Source organism: Lasioglossum baleicum, chromosome 4, assembly GCF_051020765.1.
Source record: "Lasioglossum baleicum chromosome 4, iyLasBale1, whole genome shotgun sequence".
In the NCBI taxonomy this organism is placed as follows: Eukaryota; Metazoa; Arthropoda; class Insecta; order Hymenoptera; family Halictidae; genus Lasioglossum; species Lasioglossum baleicum.
Genome location: NC_134932.1, coordinates 16,223,294 through 16,245,854, shown reverse-complemented (window position 1 = coordinate 16,245,854; position 22,561 = coordinate 16,223,294). Strand labels below are relative to the sequence as shown.

The window sequence follows — 22,561 nt, the reverse complement described above, 5'->3', positions numbered from 1 at the left end:
TAATAGAGAATTGTCGGCTATGATCGAGCGATAGCATCGCCATTGGCTTTCTTCATTTTCGTGGTTCATTTAACGAAAATGGGAGGCGACGGTCCATTCGGGCGAAATCATCTTCTCTTGCCTAACTGGTGGACACTGGGAACGTTCAAAGATCCGTGCACCCCCAACAGGCTTCGCATTCGAACTAGGTTACGTAGCAGGTCTTGCTATTCGCTAAACATAATCGCCACTGGTAATATCAAACATTAATTTATTATCTAAAAACATTAAGACAATTTAAGAACGCCCATACGTTATTCTCGATTTATTAAAATTGTTGAAAATAGAAAGAAAGTTTTATATAGCTTCTGTGTCTTGTAATTGATGAAAACAATTTTTACTTTGCATAAAGATCCGCAGATTAATTATTACTTTTAATGTATTGAAATATTACTAGTCGACAATGAATTTTATACATTTACGATAAAAATGAGTAGGAGTAATTTAAAACAGTAAATAAATCTCAGAAGAATTTAAATATACTGTTACATTGTTTTCAACCTCTTAAACATATTAAGAGAAACAATAAATTTCTATCTCACTTCACACACACAGGTTGTTTAAAAGGTAGAAAATTTTTATTTTGCATAAAGATCCACTGTCTAATTACTACACAGATGCCACGATACAATAAAATATATTTACCTTCAGCCAGGTAAGTTCTGGTAATATGTTTTATATTTACATTCCTCTAACTAGACTGTGGATTATGCAATTATGCAAAATAAAAATTGTCTGCATCCATTGCAAGATGTAGAAGTCACATAGACGTGTGCATTGCTTTTCTTAGTCATTTTAATAAGTCGCCATTCTGAACATTTTCGCTATTCATTTTTGTCATAAATCCATAAAATCCACAGTGTATTTATAACTATTATAATAACGATCTTTAGGACCATTCACTGCTTTATTTATCAATTTTTTAAAACATATTCTTGAAGGTGCACAGCAGCTGCTCATGCAATTAATTCGTCAGAAACTAGAGTGATTGAATGACTCCTTCATATTTTACATAGATGTTCTCAAATTCTATAAAGCAAGCAATAACAGATGAAAGTGTAGGTATTGTATCTGATAATCTTGCCTCGTGCAATAAATTGTGGAACGTTCTTTAGAGTCAGTAGGATACACAGACATCGTCTCTAAAAGTTTATCAGATTCATGGTCACCATCACTGAGGTGATGACGAAAATGGACAAGAAGGAGGACGAAGCGAGCCTGCAGCAGGTTCAGGCAGAGTGTCCAGATCAGGGGAATTGAATCGAATCGAGGGGAAAAAGTTACCCTCTCTCTGCCAGTACAGGATTAGTCACGTGACATTGTGACACATGCACGACAGAGACGAAACGCGTCACGTGACCGGTCCGTGGCGGAGGCTGGGGGAATAGTGTCGTAGAAAGGCAGGGTTACCATTGGTTCGTCGACAACCCATTTCACCGATACTGTTTTACAAAGCGATAGGAATAATGAATTCAAACGTGTCGTTAAACACGAACTGTCGATGAAAACGTATGTCTACGATTTGACCGTGGCGATGAAAACATAGTGTCGACGAAAGTTACTGTCGGTCAAATCGTGTCGGTGAAATGGGTTGTCGACAAACCAAGGGTAACCCGAAAGGGAAGGGTATAATCTAGCGACTCTGGATTCAAGTCCAAGCTCGAGAAGGTCGTGGCACCTAGTGGAGGCTGACTCGAGTAATTCCATTATTTTCATCATTCGCTACTTGTGTACGAACCGGCGAGACAGTACATTGACATTTTCCTAGAATTTTCAACTGTTTTTCTTTACATAACGCCTTTCTCTGGATTTATTTAGACGGACCCTGTATACGAAACTCTGAGATTCGAGCATGCGATCTTTCAGCGGAGTGGAGGAGGGAAAATAAGGCGACGTTGAAAGAATTCACTTATTCATCGGCACTACTTTCGGAATCGGGGGTGGTTGGTTGAGTTAATATTTGTCGTGGCGCGGGTGGTGAATTGGGGTGCAAAAGAGCGAGTGAGGGTGACCGAGAGGAAGAGAGAAAGTAAAAGGAGAGAGGGGCACGGAGAATTCGACGCGTACATATAAAGCGGCACACATAAAGGCTTAGGTGGCTGCACCACCGCTACCTACATGGAAATCTAATCACAGCAACCCCTGCGTTGGGCCTCGCGTTACCAACCGCCAATGTAACTAAACTAACGAAATTGAGTTAGGCACCGTCCGCACATCGCCGCCGCAGCTCCTCGTCAAACTGAATCCAGTACCGCTGCGCCGGTTCACCCTCGCCGCATGTCAGTACCACAAGCGGAACGAGACCTCTCGACTTAACGAAGTAAAATGCGTTAAAGGTTTCCAGACACGTCGGTTCATTTATTTTTCTTTTCGGTGCTCTTGACAGAAACCGACATCGTACTCTGTCTTCTTTCGCCCGATCCTTTGTTTCAATTTGTTCCGTTCGGAGGCTCGAGAGATTTTATGCGCAACTCATATTTTGACACTTGTAAACTTTTACAAGTAGGGTGATCTGTCCAATGAATGAACACTTGAGCTGCGTGTCTGTTGAATCCTAACAATGACACAGCCTCCTTGAAGAAATAGCACTCAAAAACTACCAGTTCCAGATTTTTTAATTTACTATCTATATAAATAAAAATCAAGTGCTGTTCGTTGGTAAGCGCATCACTTGAGAACGGCTGGACGGATTTGGCTAATTCTTTTTTTAAAATGTTCGTGATAGTCCGAATAAGGTTTCTAGGGAAAGAAAAATTGGAAAAGTTGCCCGGAAAATGATATAATATAAAGTAGAAAAGTATGTCTGTATGTATGATCCGATCGATACGATTCGGTCTGACGATCGCGCGCCGATTACCGAGCAGAACCTCTAGATGACAGCTCGGACACAGGGATATGAATAAAAAAAAAACAAAACTTGCAAACATAGAGAAAATAACTCAGAAAATTGCGTATAAGCGAGATTTTATCGAAATTGCATAAAACTGATTTCATAAGAAATTATTGTATAGAGATTGTATAAGAGCCGCACAAAGTCTAAATAAAATCAATGTTGTCATTTTTATAAGAGAACAGGTAATGTAATGCAACAGTATCTTGAAATTCTTCTACTGTTTTTATTACTGTAAATGAGACATCTACTCATTTTTGTCATTAATACACGGAGACCACTGTCTACTGATTACTGTGAACCATCAAGCACAGACTGGCAATTTGTCTACGTATAATAGAGTAGGTACAGAGAACAGGATAAGAGATAGGGCAGAATATGAGACACAATTATTTAATAACAAATATTTAATAATCTTTATTACATACAGCATAACATTAAATAGTATTTAATGCTATGTTTTTAAATATGCAGATATATTTGAGTTTGCATAAAAGTCTCAACGAAATGTCAAAATCTCAAAAACTGCATAAAGGCCAATAAAGTGACTCTCACATTTAATAAAACATAGAAGTATTGGCACATTCAATATCGTCGTGATAAGTTTTATGTAAAAATTGCCGTTTTTTCATGGCATAACGATAATGGATAAATTGTTCTGACTCAGTAATGTATCAACACTTCTCTTATCTATTTTTACTATTTCATTCTGTATAGAAATGTGACCAATAATTATATATTTAACAATCTACGCAGTGCATCGAATGACAGCTTGATAATCTTTTACTAGTAAACACTTGATACTATCAGGGTTCATAGAAACGAATAAACTACGTTTTACGAAATGGTACATCAATTGACATCTTTTGTATTTCTAAAGAAAATAGCGTGTAATTTCGACAATTCATACTCATTTCGGTAAAGCAAATCACCTCGAACAGAGAGAATCTCAGAAGCAAATTACTGTTAGTTCTCATCGCAGTAATAAATAATGCAGAATACCATAACATCGCGGGCACGAAACAATTATGCGAAAGTGAAAGAACCTTCGGATGGTAATTTCACTTAGGAACTCGCCCCTAGAGGTCTGCCGTTTCCGCTGAAGTCGCATGGAAATTGGCAAAGCAACCGGAAACGACGAAGCGGCTTCCAAACTGTGCATCTTAGGGACACTAGATTGTGCGGAATGCCTCACGTAATTCCAAATTGATTTTTTATGTCTCCTATTGCAATTCTGCCACTATACTTCTTCATTTTTGTCACCTAATTTCACAGATAACTTCAGAGTAGAATCATTATCGTCGAAAAATTCATTGCGACTTTGGCAAAAAGATATTTCGACATAAACACATCTGTAAATGTACACCTGTATAAATTAATTTCAAGGCCAAAAGGTCAACAATTTTTTTTGTTGACCATAGGTCAAAACTCAACCGTTCTCTTAAAAAATTCTGGTAAAGTTGTTTCATTATCAGACTGATTTTATTTAAATTATATTTTCAGTCCTCTGTCGGATGAAATTTATATGTATAGCGTGCTATGGATGAAGCTGTTGGAAATGATTTCATTGCATGTGAAATATATCGAAACTATAATACAATATAAATAAAGTCAGTTTGATAATGAAAAAACTTTACCCTAATTTTTTAAGAGAACGATTGAGTTTTGAGCTTTTGCATTTGTATTGAAATTCAAGGTCAAAATTAATTTTGATAGTCGCGACATATAATTTCGATACAACCCTGTACATTAATTCACTCATTTTATGTAGTAATACTTTAACCAATGACTGAAATGATACTTTCCACAGGTATTTCTTAACAACACTCGGATCGTAATAAAATAAAAATACATTTACATTTAATAATAGTTTTATACATTTTTTACGTATATCTTTGACGAGAAACACATATTTCTCTTTTCCAAATTTTTGCACAGAGACTGTTAAAGTGTTTCTGATAAATACTCATTGTTTAGAAATAAAATTTTTCGATTTACGTGAAGATGCTTTAGCATCGGAAGTATTTATGTAACTATTTCTAAACATTTGGAAAGCATAAGTGTCCCATAATTAGTGTGGATAGGATTTAAGTAAAGATAACGAAAAAGTAGCTAAGAAAAATACAAAAGTAGAATAGTCGGTTCAAGACAGCAGAGGAGACACATTAGCACGTTCGATCTTTCCTAAATTGATCGCGGCTATAGCGCAGATATTTTTCCATCTTCCCCAAGGAAATATCCACCGGCTACAGTCCCACATATTTCGATAAAACGACCCCTTAGTTATTTATCAAAATATTACGGCAACCGACGGACAAACGTGACACCAATGCTACGCTTTTCTCGAAATTGATTTTTACACTGGCCGTTGCGCAATGTTCTTTATTTTTCATTATCGAATAAACTATAATTAATAGTGTTTCGTGAAAATTACCATATGTGTCACTGCAGATTTACTATTCACTATTATTATACTAAATTGAAAAACATGAAAGAACAAAATATGGTTTATGTTATATGAAAATAATTTATGCACTAACTACGACTTTTAAGGGAGTAGACTCCTTTTTCCAAGATTGCAAGGGTACGGGATGCGCGTTCTCATTTCTCGCTAATACAAAAATGGGGTTTTCCAGTAGTCAAAAGCGCCAGATAAAAGATCAATCTAGGCCGCGCGATCGCCCTCAAAAGCCCTATTTTTACGTTTACGATTACGGTTTACGTTTACTATTTTCATAAAACTGCGACAGCTACATGCTGCCGAATTCCGCCTCGCAAACGTAAAAATAGGACCTTTGAGGGCGATCGCGGCCTAGATTGGTGTTTTATCTACCGCTTTTGACTACTAAAAAAACCTCATCTTTGCATTATTGCGAAATGAGAACGCGCATCCTGTACCTTGCAATCCTGGAAATTCGTCTACCCCCTTAAACGAAGTACACCAAATTTGATCAGACTCTGCAAGGATGAGAAGTTCACAAAAATCATTGTTACGATAAACTTTGTCTCTTTAATTCTGGCATTATTAAATCAGTTGGTTGAATTTTGTGCCACTGTTATGGGAACTGGCGTGACACTGATCGTGTTAATTTTTCGGTTCACACTAAAAGAATTAGTAGAATGTCGTAACTGTGGAGGCTATTGCTGAAATAAGCATTGGTAGCCAACGTGTTAAATGTTCTTATGGCAAACGATCGTTTCGCAATCCGCCACCGAAGTCTTCCGCCGTGCAACCCTCGCGGAGACATTTTGTCGCGCGAGCGATGGACTGCGTTTCTCGGAACGGTGGGCGTAGGGAAGGGAGGACGTGTTGATCGGTAAAAGTCGAATCGGTATTCATGCACCGTGCTCGACGAAACAAACGACGATGGTGTCGTTGCAGGAGGACGACCCGCGCGTCGGACAGGCGAAAGTCCGCCCGGATTATTCGAGGATCCGGGTCCGAAATATCAGAATGAACTCGTTGACCGAACAGCGAAAGGTAGGCAGAGGCAAAGGCAAAGGCTCATCAATCCGGCAAGTTAGCCTCGGCACTTCGGGCTCGTTTCTCCGTGGGGCTTACCAGATTAAGCGGTTCGCGTCGAGTTTGATCGAGTCTTCTAAGTCTTTCATTACGGGAGCCAAGGCCGAGGGTGGGTTTATTATTACGGTAAGAAGACGGCAGTCTTGTTTGTTAAACGAGGGGAGAAAGAGGACGCGAAGGGGTGGCCGGGGGCACGGTCAGCAGCCTATTTCCCGGGGTGAATAGTGTGACTCACTTGGTTGGTCAAAATAAACTGAAGGTAGCCCCCGATCATTGGCCGTCAATCAATTCTACCCATCGGGTCTTTATTAACTCTTTGCCGATCTGTCGGCTTGGATTCCTCTGTGATCGTGTGGCGCAGTGGTCTTTACTGTCGAAATTAACTTTATTAGAGGAATTAACCCCTTGGTTACCACGGACGAGATATTCCGCAAAAAATGCCGGACGAGATATCTCGCAAGTTTGTTTTTCTATGTTTACAGCTAAATGTCATTTGCAAGACAGTGAGGGCAATGTATTTCGTACCTGCTTGAAAAATTTTTCAGTTTTCAGTTAGAACTTCGTAGGTATACATTGTAGTTGTACGTAACGATGATTCGGCGAGTAAGAAACCGGATAATCAGTGATAATGATTATGGTTAAAGGGAAGCAATAATATCTGAATTACTAGAAAAATATCACACACCTGCTGGAAGCTCGCCTTCTAAAGGAAAAAAGCTTCATCCCACACTGCTTCGTTTCAGATCAAGATGTTTTCCTAAGAAGATACTCCCAACAATATAGACAATTCACCCAACAAAACGTTGTGTAGTGTGTGAAAAAAATAATTTACGTAAAGGGACAAGTTATTTCTGCAGAAATTGTGATGTTGCGTTATGTGTGGTTCCATGTTTTGAGTTGTATCGTACAAACGAGAATAAATAAACTTATTTCTAAACACAAGAGAGAGAGAGTCTAATAAAATTTTAGATTTTTTTCTTACATTACAACTTACTCTAGTGAAGATCTGGCATTATTTCGCGAAATATCTCGTCCGTGGTGTTGTACGAACAACATTGAATCGTGAGACATCTCGTCCGTGGTAGCCAAGGGGTTAATAGTCGCTTTGTTAAAGAGATTACTAAGTCTCCTCAACTGCGTCGTTAGTGATTACAATGCATCTATTTTCTATGTTAAAGTGATATGCAAAGGCGACGAAGCAATCACGTCATCGGATTTTCGAGAAGTGAGAACACGCATTCCGTACCCTTGCAATCCTGGAAAAACGAGTCTACCCCCTTAGCCCTCATCCGTCCTTCGTGTCAATTTGACACAGTTTTCCCGAAATAAGTTGTACTGTTCTGTTATTTGTAGGTAAATTTGTCCGAAACTTCGTGACTTTTATTTTTTTAACGCGAAACACATAACCGAAAACCTAAGATCCATATGTTAACATATCAATTTGAATAAAAAGACATCGAAAAATAACTGTTTACTTTGTTAGTTTGTCGATTTTTTATCACTGTGTCAATTTGTCACCGAGGGACAGATTCTGTTCGTGAAATGACAAAATTTTGTTTTATATGACCGTAAACTTGAGCAAGAAATGCTCACCCTTTATGATACTGGAGAGGAATCTACCAATTAGAACAGTACAACGATTCTAATATTAGACTACATACATACTATAATAACATGTATATTGGAATAAGATTACTATGAGATTATTAGATATCTATAAATTAGAATAGAACAGTCACTTGTCAGACGGTGTATCTTTGTTCGACTTTTTGTTGCAAAAGTGAATTAATTCTTCTGTTAATCATAATGAATTACCTATAATATTTATTATACAGTAACACACATATTATAAATTTTACATTAACTAGTACACAAAGTAGGACACAAACTCATATATTATTAATTTTGTACGTTCATGTGATTTCAGGTGCAAATCGAGGAAGGTCTCCAGCATCTGCCGCGGTGGACCACTTCGAAGTGCATCAAGGCACCCATATACTTCAAGTAAGCTTACAATTCCATCAAATACTTCAAGAACGCTAAATTTAATTCGTATTAATCGTTTGTGCCGAAACAATTGTGCATTAATTACAATACATGTAATTTATAATCGATTCATGAAAGCAATTAAACATATGCTAATACAGTCGAACCTCGATAACTCGAATCACAATGGAAGAACTAAAATCTTCGAGTAACAGAGATTTACCCTACGAAAATTAGACTTGCAGGGGGTTTGTACAAGAGATAATAATTTGTTGATTGTAATATTAGATTGACAACTAAGTTCGCGACCTCCACATTTTCTCAAACAAAGTCATTTACATATATTTTTTAAGCACGAGTATTTTATATCAAATTAATCGCAAAATTCGGAGCTTCCCAATGATATACAGTTGAAAAGGAATGGTCACTGAATGAGGTTATAATGATACAATAAAAGAATTACGAAACAAAAGGTCGCGAATTTAGTTGCCAACCTAACAGTTTTAGAGAAAGAAAAATTAAATTTTTGAACATGTTTTGAGGAACTCTTACATATTACTATTACATATTAAAGAACATTCATTAACTCTGCGTTAATGAATTAACCGATTGTTGATCCATGGTATTTTTAACGGTAACCAAAGCAGAAAATATTTATAATTAACTTCAATATCATCGCATATTTCTACGAAACTTCGTAAAACATTATCTGCTGTTTTGGCATGTTTAGCTTCCACACTTGTGGAAAGTAATTCGAGTCGAGAAAGTTTCATTTCCATTTATAGAGGTTTTTAAAGTGCAGCGGAAGGGAATTAACAAAATTTTTGTCTTACAAAGGTTTTCAAGTTATTCGAGTGTTATCACTGTACATAATATTATTCTGCACAAAATTTTCGAAAACGTTTTTGAAAAAATTGTTTTGAGCGCAAAGGTTTAATCCGTATCCAAAACGACACCATAAGTTAAAATTTCGACTCCTCGACTAAAACGATAGGTAAATTCAACACCAAAATTTAACACGTTTGCTACCACCATCGCGCTAATGTTCACAAACTCGCGATTTACTTAAAGATACTCAAATTGACTTTACACCCTTCGCTTTTTAAAGTCCTAATCCATATGTACATATAGCGTGCATAATATTGAACGACCCCATGCCTTTCCACTGTCAAATGATTTCAATATCCCGCAAACGAGGTGCGTTTAATCAAATATTTCAATGAAAGAAGATACACAGCAAAACATTCGGTGGTAGCAAACCTGTTAAACGATCCAATCCGGCGAAAGAAAGTAAGCAGAAACTACAAAGTCTGGCTTCGAATGTCCCAGATAATAAGTCGAGGTAGAAATCCCAATAAACTTGATAAAAATTTCATATCCCCGTTGGTTGGAACTCCCTTGACGTTAACTCTTGGACCAGTTATCGCTCAAGCTTTACAACGTTACGAACGAAACACTAGAAGATTAGATAGAAAGAAGAAAGACTGTCAAACTGAAAGAATCTCGAGGAAAGTGAGCGACGGGAGGTCCAGTGAAGCTTGGAGCCAGCGTCCCGGAAGCAAAAGCGATACCAGCGGCGTCGGCGTCGGCGTCGGTGTCGGTGTCGGGGTCGCAACCGGGCGGTGGTTCCGGCTGAAAAGATGATAGCATAGTCCTGGCTACGATAGGTTCAATATTTTTCGTTTCAGTCGCTGGACGGCTTCGCGATGGCGGTCGCCGCTGATGGACGGTTCCTGTACATATCCGAGACCGTCTCGATTTACCTTGGACTCTCACAGGTGAGTGTGTAGCACAGCGTGTTGTGTAGCGTCGGGTACGGGGCGTCGTTGTAAGCGTGACTCGTTCGCGGGGATGTTGATGGAAGGTCGGTCGGGACTGGGAACATGGAGGAACGCGGGGGCGGTGGAGAGACCGGGAGCAGAGAGATAGGTGATGGTGGGAAGGTGGAGGAGAGGGTGAAATGAAGCGGAAGACATATAAGACACAAGCATGCACGCGAAGCTGGCACGTATGCGAGCCGGAAGGGCAAAGATAGTGGCGAGGGAAGACGGTCGGCGGAAAAAGGAGAAGCTGAATGAAGAGGAAACGGAGAGAACGAAGAAGAGTGGACGCGGCGGAGTAGGTGGCTGCTGCCGCTGGGAACGAAAAGAAGCGAAGAGAAAGGGAAGCGAAAGGGAAGGAAGGCGAGAAGAGAAGGAGCGTGGTTGGTACGGAGAGACGGAGAAAGAGGTGGATAAGGACGGGAGAGGTCAAGGGAGGAAAAGAGGAGAAGGTTGTATGAGTTGGCGGCCATACTGGCTGGCACCAAGCATGACATAGACGAGGGAAGGATGGGTGGTTGGAGGCGGGGGTGGTCGCATGCGGCTCACGTAGCCTCTGCACGGCGGCGTGTTCGCCATTCCTAATGCTGCCCGTGAAGGTAGATGGAGAAAAGAGAGAGAGAGAGAGAGAAGGGGAGCAGAGAGGGATACAGAGGGGAATAGACAGAGAGAGACAGAACGAGAGAGGTGGGGGGAGAGAAAGATAGATAGAGGGACGCGATAGCGGGAGGAACAGGAGGTGTACGGGAGGTGACCGGTGTACCAGCTCGGTTCTGCGAGACTCGTGGAGCAATCAATAGGGTGTTTCGGGGATTCGGGAAACCGGCGCCGACGTTGCCACAAACATGGCCGCCGGCAGCCCCTGCGTTCCATAGGTATTCCTCTACGTGCCAGAACCGGGCACCGGAATGCGCGAAACATTCCGAACTCCGACGTTTTCCATCCGCGGAAAAGAGACTCTCTTTTCAGAACAGAGACCTCCTCTCATCTGTTGTACGAAATCCCCAAGAACCACCGACCCTCCCAACTTCCGTTTCCTCTTCGACGACGATCTTTAATTGCAAGCTTTTTAATAGGTCGCGGGCTTAGACCGGGGGACGGTACCGCGGGCACCAACGCGGAGGTTTTATTATTCCGCGGGCAAGTTCGATTGAAATTAAAGTTTCCAAGCTGATGAAATTGACTTCCGTCGGAATTAAGAGTTTCGTTCCCCGGGCGGGAACCGTGCACCTCCACACCGCCACCGCCGCCGCCGTCGGTAATCTACTCCGCAGGATTTACATACCTTGTCTTTGAGCCGTTCGGGAAATTCTGATCAGAGGATCCATCTATGCGACGCACGTAATGATGGATTCGAGTTTGTTTATTTTAAAAATGTCGGCGACCACGTTGTCGTTAGATTTTAGAAGAGACGTTATTGTTCCGTGAACGAAACAAAGTTTAATAGGCGGTAAACTAACGTGTTTACCTACAAATGTTCACGGAATATAATTTTATATAGTATTATATATGATTTTGTAATCATTAATTAATATGAAAAGTATTTTCTAGGTATCTTTTATGAAAGTTTACGAATATTTTCTGCCGCCATTTTATCTACCAAATTATGGGTATTAATTGCATGATATTCCCAGACATTTACAAACTATCATAGTGGTGGGAACGTCGCTATAGAGAAGAGAAAATATTACATTTCTCTTTCTTGTGTTATAAATTTAATCATATTCTGTTCCCAATGCTTTACAGTTCTTTTATGACAATTTTCTTTGAATTCTATTCAATAACCATATAAATATTTTTAAATTTGTTATCTTTACATATTTATGAAAATGAAAAATATACAAACGTTCTTGCATGAATAACGTTCAAATACAGAATTCCCTTATCGAAGGCATACAGTTTTCATTAACCATTTCCACACACACACATATTGCATTGTTACAAGGACTGTATGGTAGATAACTATTTAAAGAACATGTTGTCTCCTTCCGGAAGGTATTGAAGTTTGTTCACGTATACCCCATCGCAAGTATAAAAGGTGAACCCCAGTAAAAAACTTCTTTCAATTCAATTCCTAAGAGAAAAGTTAGGATTATCATAAAGACATCGGTTAGATGTCGAGCACCAAAGTTGGTATAGTTTATTTCATTCCTTTCATAAACCTCGTGGAAATGGTAGGAGAGAGCACAGATAACTTTAATAGTAATACTATTTTTATCTTTCCAGTCAGTTCCCAAATTAATGCAGCTATATCTTTATATAATTTAATTATTTGACACTTGAAAAGTGTAATTGATCAACTCTGTTGATGACTTTGTGCATTATACGAATTAATCCTATTCTAAAAATGTATTAAAGCATCAGTTAACAAATGTTCATGATAATCTGTTTATCATACACTTGTGACGGTTATCAAGTTAATCTAAGTAAACATTATGTGCCAAAAATCACGTATAATCGTTTCGATCACGTTGAAATAATTATTATACAATACATCAGAAATCTCAAAGATTGCGGTTTAATTAGACCTCCATTAATAAGTTGCTGTCAATTCACGTATACGCCAATTGCTAGTAACTGATTGTAAAAAGCGCGATATTTATCACCTGTTTCTTCGATTTATCATTCTGAACTTATCTTCAACTTTTATCAAAAAGTTGGAGTGGCTTTCGGTTCATTATTACAGAAGATTCACAAATATCCTTTCGGTAGTCATTAGTAGACTGCGGATCTTTATGGGAAATAAAAATTGTCTGCATCGATTGCAAGTAATAAAAACCAAATTGAATGTTATTTCTTCCCTTAACCCTTTGCACTCCTTTGTCGAATGTGACTCGACATCGGAGAAATGAAAAAGTAAATAAACGTGTTTTTATATGTATTTGGTTCTTCCATTATTTATTTAAGTCGTATTGTTTGATTAAAAACACAAATATATGTTCCACAAATATAAATTACAACAAAGTTAGAAAGCTATATTGAATGTAATTGGTAAACAAAACTGCTTAAAATAAGTAGCAGTCAAGGAACTATCCTTTGAAGTAAATTTCAAATGAAACACTTGAAAAAGTAGGGAGTTGTTGGCAACAAAAATGAAAAATAATTCGCAGTGCAAAAGGTTAATGATTTTAATAGAGGAGAAATCATATATTGACATCTCCAATTTTTAATATTTTCCAACAATTTTGCATTTCATCTACTCAATTTTGCTGTAAATGCTTAAAGATCCGCAGCTACTCTTCACCTATCCACATTATCGAGGAAAGAAAGTGCTAAGTGATAAAGATAAATTGTATAAAGATCTATAATTATTAATTATACATATAATTACATAAAGATCTTTAATCTAATAATGAGAAGTTGAGAATTGCGTTTTGGACAGTTGCGCTGGTGCCTACATTAAAACAGCGCGTGTGCTTTGGATTTCAGGTAGAGATGACGGGATCAAGCGTTTTCGATTATGTTCATCAGCAAGACCACGCGGAAGTCGCCGAGCAGTTAGGCCTCGGTTTAACATCGTCGACCAGTTCTTCCGGTCCGCACTCGTCGAGCTCCGGATTGGCGTCGCCGAGCAGCGCGGCGTCTGAAGAACACGGTTCATCTTCGACTGCGAATCCCGACGGTAACTGTTCATATCGTTTTACAACTGCGCCATCAGAGCTGAGATTATCGGCTGATAAATTCCAAATGATTACGAGTCTCGAATCTTTTTGAGGAAGGGACGTGGAAATACACGTGAGAAACAAAGATGGCCGCCGTCTGCAGCTTGGAGCGGCTCTTTTCATGAATTTCTATAAAAATGACAAATGGAGCATTGAAATATGTCAAGTGTTCAGTTAATATTTTATCTTTTGTCTTCTAGGAATAGACATATTTTAATATTTTATAATTTCTATTTCTAAAAAATTAAAGATAAAGAATTAACTTGACATATTTCAATATTGTATGACATATACAATAATTAATTACATTACAACAATTAATTTTATACTGTATGACAAACAGTATTGAAATATGTACGTCAAGTTAATCCTTTAGCTTTAATCTTTTAGAAATAGAAATTATAAAATATTAAAATATGTCAAGGGTTCACTTAATCTTTTGTGATTTTTATTTCACATTTGTATTCTATTCTCTCGTTATTGATACTATTGTTATTAATCTTTCATAAGTAAAAATGATGAAATGTTAAAATATATTTGTCAAGGTTTTGCTTAATCTTTTGTGATTTTGATTTTTCATTTGTATTCTATTCTATTGATATTATTGTTACATGTGACATTTACAATGCAACTGCGACACTTACTCGAATTACAGACTTGAAAATGTCTTCTAATTCAAATGAACATATATTTATGCTCTAAATTCTTTCATATATTCAATTTAGGTACAATTATAAATAGATTATTGAAGTGTTTATAGAAATTACTTATTTGGGAAAGGAAAATATTGTTAACCTATTATACAACTATTTTTCTAATATAACACGAGTTTCTTCAAGTCAAGAATTTATTTGCAAGAAACGTTAAGAGACATATTCTATAGTGAAGTAAAAGCAGTAATTATTTTCTAACACTTTAATAATTTATTTATTTTCCTACATGTGTGCGTATTCTTTCTTGTACTTTCGTATTTTGAAGAAGCAACTTTGAAAGAAGAACACGGTTTCACCTTAAATTATAAATTCATATAGGATGATCAGGACGAATGATCTTATTTACAATAGCCCCCTTTTTTATTTAACTGCAGTGTCCTCGGTAATGTCCTTGTCGGCCAGCGGTCTTTACAAAGGATACGACCGAGCGTTCTGCGTCCGGATGAAATCTACTTTAACGAAAAGGGGGTGCCATTTTAAGTCTTCTGGATATAGGGTAAGCTCGAAAAATTCTTTGAATTTTGCAACACTAAAAAAAAATGCATTATTCATTTTTATTTTCAATTGAATAGAATATTTCATATGCAACACATTTCTAGTCAACTTTGATTTAACTCTAAACATGAAAATACAGCAATAGTAACATCATGTTGTATATGTATAATTTGAACAGTTTTAAAATGTAGCAGATGGTCCTATTCGAAGTTTCCACACTTTAATTAACATATTTTATATTTATATTTGGAAGATTCAACTTCACGTGTTTAAACTCTCGTTGGTAAAATATATTTCCTATACTACAAATTAATTTAACCCTTTGCACTATAATATCGTGTCAGACCCGTGATGAAAATTTCGAACAGTACCTACTAGATATAAATATTATTAATTTCCTTTAGACCGAAATAAAAATCTATTTTATTGTTGTCAAGTCATTAGAGAACATATAGTGATGAAATAAATATCGATTTTTTTCATTTTCTACGAGATTATGATCGATAATGAAGTTCTAATCGCAGTAATCGTAGTGCAAGGGGTTGATATACATTAAAATATACTTATGCAAGTAATATTCTACAATATTGTGTTTAAAATAGAGATTTTGAAAAAAGAATAATACACGAGAAGCTTTCCTTATTGATCTTTCAAATGGAACTGCATTCTGATTCCCTCGTCCAAGTTTTCTTCTTGAATAAAACCTTTTGCAATCAATTACGTCCAATTAACGAAGGCCTGGTTCTTAATTGACTATTATACATTCAGGTCGTACTGTTACTGTGCCGTTTGAGACCACAGTATACGTTTAGCCATACAAGAAAGTCTGCGCCGCCATTGATGGGCATGGTTGGACTGGCAATCGCACTTCCTCCGCCGAGTGTGCATGAAATTCGTCTTGAAACCGACATGTTCGTCACTCGAATTAATTTCGATTTTCGGATAGCACATTGCGAACCTAAGTGAGTATAACGACGATTATTATACTAGATACCCTTTCTTGTAATGGCGATTAACAGACTGTGAATGTTTAGAGACTAAATAAACGAAATAAGAGAGTAGGAAAAATTTTATTCCGTATACCATGGATTTAAGAAAATAGTATAAATGTTATGGTAAACTTGATTAATCCGGTGGTTATGCATAATAACCGGTTATTATACATAATCACCAATTTATTACATTTACCGTAACATAAATACTAAATACATACATGGACATCTGCAGTCTAATGATTAATAACTACTTGTATCCCATAATTCCAGTGACATTTTCATAAAATGTTTTTATACGTTGTCTTGCAGGGTGTCTGAATTATTAGACTATACTGCTGACGAATTAACAGGGAAGAATCTGTATACATTGTGCCATGGAGAAGATGCAAACCGTCTTCGGAAATCGCACATCGATTGTAAGTTTCCATTTCTTTATTCTTATATTTATAAATTTTCACAAGCAAGAAAAAATACTGCTTCAAAATTCTGTTGTATTTGTAATTCAAATGTATTTAAAATTCTTAGTAACTAGAAAAATAATTATTCTAAATTTTCATTTTAGTGGCACTGAAATCATTCTAAAGTATACAATTTCCAACATATTACAAAACATGCAAAGTACATTATTTCACAATAGTCTCGTTCGCTTGTTATTCTGTATAATGCACGAATTCTACAGGAAGAATTTGTTTTGTTACAGTAATTCACAAGGGGCAGGTGTTGACGCATTACTATAGGCTGATGAACAAAAGTGGAGGATACACGTGGTTGCAAACCTGTGCCACTGTTGTGTGCAATACAAAAAATGCAGAAGAGCAAAATATCATCTGTGTCAATTATGTCATAAGGTGACTGACTAATTCTCTAAAGAAATTCTATGCGTCATACTAAAATATTGAAAAAGACATTGTACAATTCGATCGCCATTTTTTCTCTGTTATATTTATGTTTTTTCGTATCTTTTCTAAGAAATTATGATGTTGTCATTTCTTAATGTTCCTGGATTATTTTAATTCATTTCGACTAAAGGAAACTAGAGTCATTTATAGAATCATAACTCGGACTGATATGGCTAATAAGTCATTTGGTCGTTGGTGATTAGCGATGAAAAGAATAATTTTAGTCATGTAGTCTTCAGTAATTATTTTGCACTAACGTTTTATTAAAATTTGAAGTAGATATCTAGCAAAGTTCTGAAAATCTGAAGTAAATCTCCTGCTACATTCTTCAGTAATTACAATAGAAATTCTGCTTTGTAAAATTTTCTAACGGGAAACAATCATGCGTTAGCACTTTCTTACAAGATCGTAACGTAATATTCTCCTTTTTTCAGTGGTCGCGAATATGAGAATTTAATTATGGACTGTTGCCAATTGGAAGACGGTGTGATGGGTGTCAAGCGCGAGGACGCCGCTGGTAACGATCCAGAGAATGGATCACCGGATGCCGACAGAGGAGGTATGTGTCTTGGGACTGAGCATTTCAATAAAACTTTACAGTGACAAATTCGAAATCAGGAAATTTAAGAATGTAAATGGAAAACGAAGTCTTCTTCCATGGAAAAACAACAGTTTTCATTAGCCTTCTCCAGGACTCCGCGTTCGCTCAAAATTGCCATGTCTCTATCAATTTAACGCAGAACTAACAGATACAATAAGGAAACACTCTAACTTATAAGTGATTGAAGTCAGTACTTTTTATCAAATTAATATATGCATTATATATAGTTACATTTCTAAGGAACTAATTCTAAGGTTCGTCATTATTCAATGTTACTCAGGATTTCTCCGGTCTAATCACGTGTTCATTACTTTAACCTCATTAAAATGTTCCCAGCTTTTTTTGAGGAATTCTAATAAAATGTGTTTTTATTTCCTAAAAAATTTGTTTATGTTTGAAGAAATATTGTAACAAAATTGTTTCTCATATATGTATATACTTCTCCTCTCTCTTAGCACGTTCACAGTCCAAGAATCTAAGCTCGAATACAAAGAAAGGTAATAGTTTTTTAAAAGCAATAATAACATGTAAGAACGGTTAATAATAATGTATTTGTAATTATACAATCTGTGGACTGCCCCTGGCCACATTCAGCTTGTTACATAAATCAATAATAGCATACGACGGTAAAATCGATATTGTAAATTCATGTTTTTCTTACATAAATGTCTCACAAGTAAATTCACACATACGCACACATTTACACTCGTATTCATATTTATACACGTACATATTATTTCTAACAACCGAGTCTTCCTTTAAATATTCGTTAAAAATTTTGGAAAGACTGAAGTTAATTTTATTTGCAGAACTTATTGTCTTGAAACTCGCACACACGTATATGATATATCAAATCTTTATTCCAAGTCTTCATGACTGCGAACGTGTTAAGATAATCACTCACAAAAATTTTATACAAGCATAGTTCACTAATGCCTATCCGAACGGTTCAACACTACTCTATAATATTCATAGACCAATATGTTGCGTTGCAGAAGGAAGAAGTCGTGGCGGGCCACCAAACCAGCATCAAGAGCACTCGCACAGGTCTCCACCGGAAGATCGAGAAGACACCCGTGGCTCCGAAAGCGACAAACGAGGCAGCAGACACCACGACATGGCGCAGCTGCAGCAAGACTCTCAAACCAACGCAGGAAACATCAACACCTTGGTAGTAAAATTACGGGGTCACAAGCGGAAGTTGCACGAAGAGGACAGCAGCTCGAACGAAGAAGAAGAAGACGATGAGGACTCGACGGCGAAGGTAACGAACAACGAGAGGAACCATACTCTTAGTCCAGCCCCCTCGAATCACTCGATTTCGGGTGGTGACCAGGCGCTCTGTTCATCCAGCCCGAAATCGAGGCGCGTAGAGGACAGAACGACCAACGCGGACAGCACGGGCACCTCTGTGAAAGACCTTGAGCAAGCAATGTCCAAGCATCTTCCGGTTACAAACCTGAACAAGGCGCATTCGCCGACGCTTCATCAACCAACAGACTTCAGCACGGACGCGCTGCTGAAGCAGCAGCAACAGAGGAGCACGATACAGTGGATTGGCGCGCATCATCATTTAGGACACCTGAGTCCTCAGCAATCAGCCACTGCCCCGTTGCCAGCCTCGGCTCTGCTACGGCAACTGTACGCCAATAGGGAGAGCGTGATACGAGCGAACGTTCACGGAATCACTTCCAGTGGCAGCACTCGCACCCCTTCGTCCGGTGGAACATATTACACCGGTGACACAACACCTAGCGGACCTTTGCCCACTCCGCCAGGTTCAGAAGGGTCCAGCACCTACGGCGAACACCAATTTGTCCTAGGAACGCATAATCAAAAAGGTACAACCGGAACGAGTTGCGCCGATGCCTTCACCAGTTTGGTGTCCTCCTACTCCACTGCAAGCGGTTACACGGTCGACTATCATTCCGCGATGACACCGCCATCATCCGTGTCGCCACGGGATAAACAGCAACAGCAACAACAGCAGCAACAGCTACATCCCGTGAACGTAATCAGCAATTACGAAGGCTCCTCTGCTTACACCGACCCCGTGCTACGCCATCAGTACGAGCCGGCGCAACCGTTGCCATTAAAACCACAAGTGTATTCAGCTGCAGTTCACCCGAGCGCGTTGGATGCAGCCGCGGCATACGCTTCCGCAGGACTGACCGAGCAAACCCAGTTTTATCATCATCCAGCGGCCGGAGCCGGCTTCCACATCTACCATCCGACTAACAAATCGACGACGAACGGCTGGTATAGTTCGACGTCCTAGTGGCGTAATCCCGTACGCGACACTCGTGTACTTAAGTAACTGAAATCGAGCCCAAAGCCCTCACATGCATATCAGTGATATCGTATTCACCTCGACGTCTCTGTGTCCATCCCTGTCTCCCATTGTTTCCCCTTTACCCGTATTTTTTTTTTGTTTTTTTTTTTCTATATTCATCTTTCCTTTCTGCGTGCTGGTCGCGAAGGGAGCTCGCGAGTGCCTCTTGGGTGAAGGTCAGAACGCGTGTGATAATACGAAGCGCAGCGAGGAATGACATTTTTAACATGTTGACACGAAAATTTTTTCGGTGACGAAACATTTTATTTTGATGAACGAAAGGGAATGAAACCCTCGTGTTGTAGTCATGTGATGACTACACGTGTACATTCTCAGGAATGATAAAACGTGTTAATTTGCAGGTGCGTTGCGATACATAACAATATAAAAAGGCATCTCCTGAACGACATGTTAATAAGTACTTTTAACACTAAACTTACCAAGCACTACGGTAAGCGTTACCTTATGAAAATGACGACATTCAATTTACTTGGACGTTCTATGATTTTTCATGGAAAATTCAATACATCATTTCGTATGAACGTATTTCTGCAATTATAATAATTAAACTGCGGATCTTTATGCGAAATAAAAATTGTCTGCGTCGATTGCAAGAAATAGAATCCAAATTTAATGTTATTTCCTCCCTTAATAATCTTAATAGATGAGAAATCATATATTGACATCTTCAATTTTTAGAAATGTATAACAATTTTGAATTTTATCTATCCGATTTTACTATAATTGCATAAAGATCCGCAGTGTAATAATAATTGTCGAACCAAAACCCGGTCGTTTGACCTTGGTGTGTGTTTAGTGTTGACCCTTATAGTAATCAGGCTGCGTGTTGAATCTCAAGTAATATATCTTTTCATTCGCTGTTCTCCGTTATCTCTGTAATCATTCCCTTCGACTTTAAGTCTAATTTCGCCCAAAAAGCGCTCGCCTAAATTACGGTTTCCCCTCGACCGCTACATGTTCATTATCTATCCCCTATATTCCCATCCCCTTACTCCATTTTGTCTTGTTCCTCTCGCTCCTCCATTTCTTCTTCATCGAACTCAGCGATTGTACACGCGCATCCAATGTGCCAACCGGACTGTAAAAAAATCTACGAAATCGCTGCTCTCTATCTCGACTATGTAGAACGACTTATTGTAATATAACAAAATAAATTATTATGTATGTTGACAATTCGGAGATATTCGCGTGAACGTGGAGAGAGAGAAAGAGAGAGAGAGAGAGAAAGAGAGATAGGTGTTTACCGATGACCGCCGTGCGTGTTCGAAAACGAGGAAAGCGACAGAAACAACGTCGACGTCGACGACGACGCCGGTGATGTGTGACGCTCAATGAGAATGAAACGTTGAAACGAGGAATGACTATTTAGTATAGTTGCGGTTCGCGTGGCGAGGTCAGTCACGCGGCATGGGGTAACGAAAGGGGGAAAATAAACAAAACAAAAAAAAAGGAGAACAAAAGACATTTTATCAGCGTTATTGCTGAGCCAGCGTGGTTGTTTAGCGATAATTACTCGAGAAGCCGTACTTGTCGTAATTTTTTATACTGTAACATTTTGTTGCGTGGAATACGGAATGACTTTAGTGAAGTCGACAGTGCAATCGTTACGAGTTTTATGCGTTAATTTAAGAGGATCGAATTAGAGATAACAGGCAAAAAAAGGATGGTGTTTATCTTGCTTTATATGAGAATGAAAACGAGAATGAAAGAGAGAGAGAGAAAGTGAGAGAAAGTGAGAGAAAGAGAGTAAAAAAGGACGAGGAACGATTGTTTCTCTGCGCGAGAATATGTAACATTATCGAAGGGAATCGCTATCTCTACTAATATTGAAGTATGTTGTTTGGAGTTTGTTAACTTATTTCGCCGCTTATCATTTCGCGTGCTGATCGTTGCTCGTTGATAACTCTCTGTTTTATTAGGAATCGGTATCGTTTGCTGTCACTGTTAATACATATCAGACAGTTTCGTTTGGTAACAAATGGTATCACTACTTTGCGGAGTGAAATTGACTTGCAATGATCAACAAGACAACCCGGAGAGACGCTCGGCTCTTATCTCGCAACGTGCAATCGCTTTAGAAAATGAATTCCCCTTTTGTTTAGATTAGACGAGCGCATAGGCAGCTTTTAAAGGGACAGTTTAGGAGGGATAGTATGAACTATTGACTAGAGATAGCGAGTTCTTTCAAAGAGATTATTATGTTTTGTTGTAAATTGATGAATTGTTTTTTGACGAGTACACGTGTAAATACAATTTATGTGCTGTAAGATCCACCTGTTGAATATTTCTATTCATAATTTTTCGGAAGTTTCTACGAAGTTTATTTTCGTTGAAAGGACATTGTAAGGCAGTGACTTAAACACTAAAATATACGCATAACATCTTCATCTTGATAAAAAGACAACTTTGTGATTCCTGCAATTCACCCTAGACAGCTCGTTGCAGACGCTCAGTTTATTCGAGTAATCATAGATACGATCATCTTCTTACATCGGTAGATACTGTAAAAATCAAAAGATATTTTTCAAAGACGAAATATACGAAAGATTCATTTCTTCAATTTGCTTCGTGTACTGTATTTTTGT

The 22,561-nt window shown here is 38.1% G+C and overlaps 1 protein-coding gene across 10 annotated transcripts in view; it reads left to right on the top strand.

The window, feature by feature from the left end:
* Positions 1–21,764, top strand: part of LOC143207936 (protein trachealess-like) — a 231,661-nt gene extending 209,897 nt beyond the window's left edge. For 7 of the 10 annotated variants that reach the window (XM_076421870.1, XM_076421868.1, XM_076421867.1 and 4 more), the window contains 10 exons: positions 8,380–8,456; positions 10,127–10,216; positions 13,688–13,880; positions 15,008–15,129; positions 15,897–16,090; positions 16,433–16,539; positions 16,824–16,971; positions 17,457–17,581; positions 18,079–18,120; positions 18,619–21,764. In XM_076421870.1, coding sequence (XP_076277985.1) covers positions 8,380–8,456; positions 10,127–10,216; positions 13,688–13,880; positions 15,008–15,129; positions 15,897–16,090; positions 16,433–16,539; positions 16,824–16,971; positions 17,457–17,581; positions 18,079–18,120; positions 18,619–19,901 — 2,381 coding nt within the window. In that variant the 3' untranslated portion in view covers positions 19,902–21,764. The remainder of the gene's footprint in view (positions 1–8,379; positions 8,457–10,126; positions 10,217–13,687; positions 13,881–15,007; positions 15,130–15,896; positions 16,091–16,432; positions 16,540–16,823; positions 16,972–17,456; positions 17,582–18,078; positions 18,121–18,618) is intronic. The other 3 variants (XM_076421871.1, XM_076421869.1, XM_076421874.1) reach the window with 1 other exon arrangement.
* Positions 21,765–22,561: the final 797 nt, after the last annotated feature.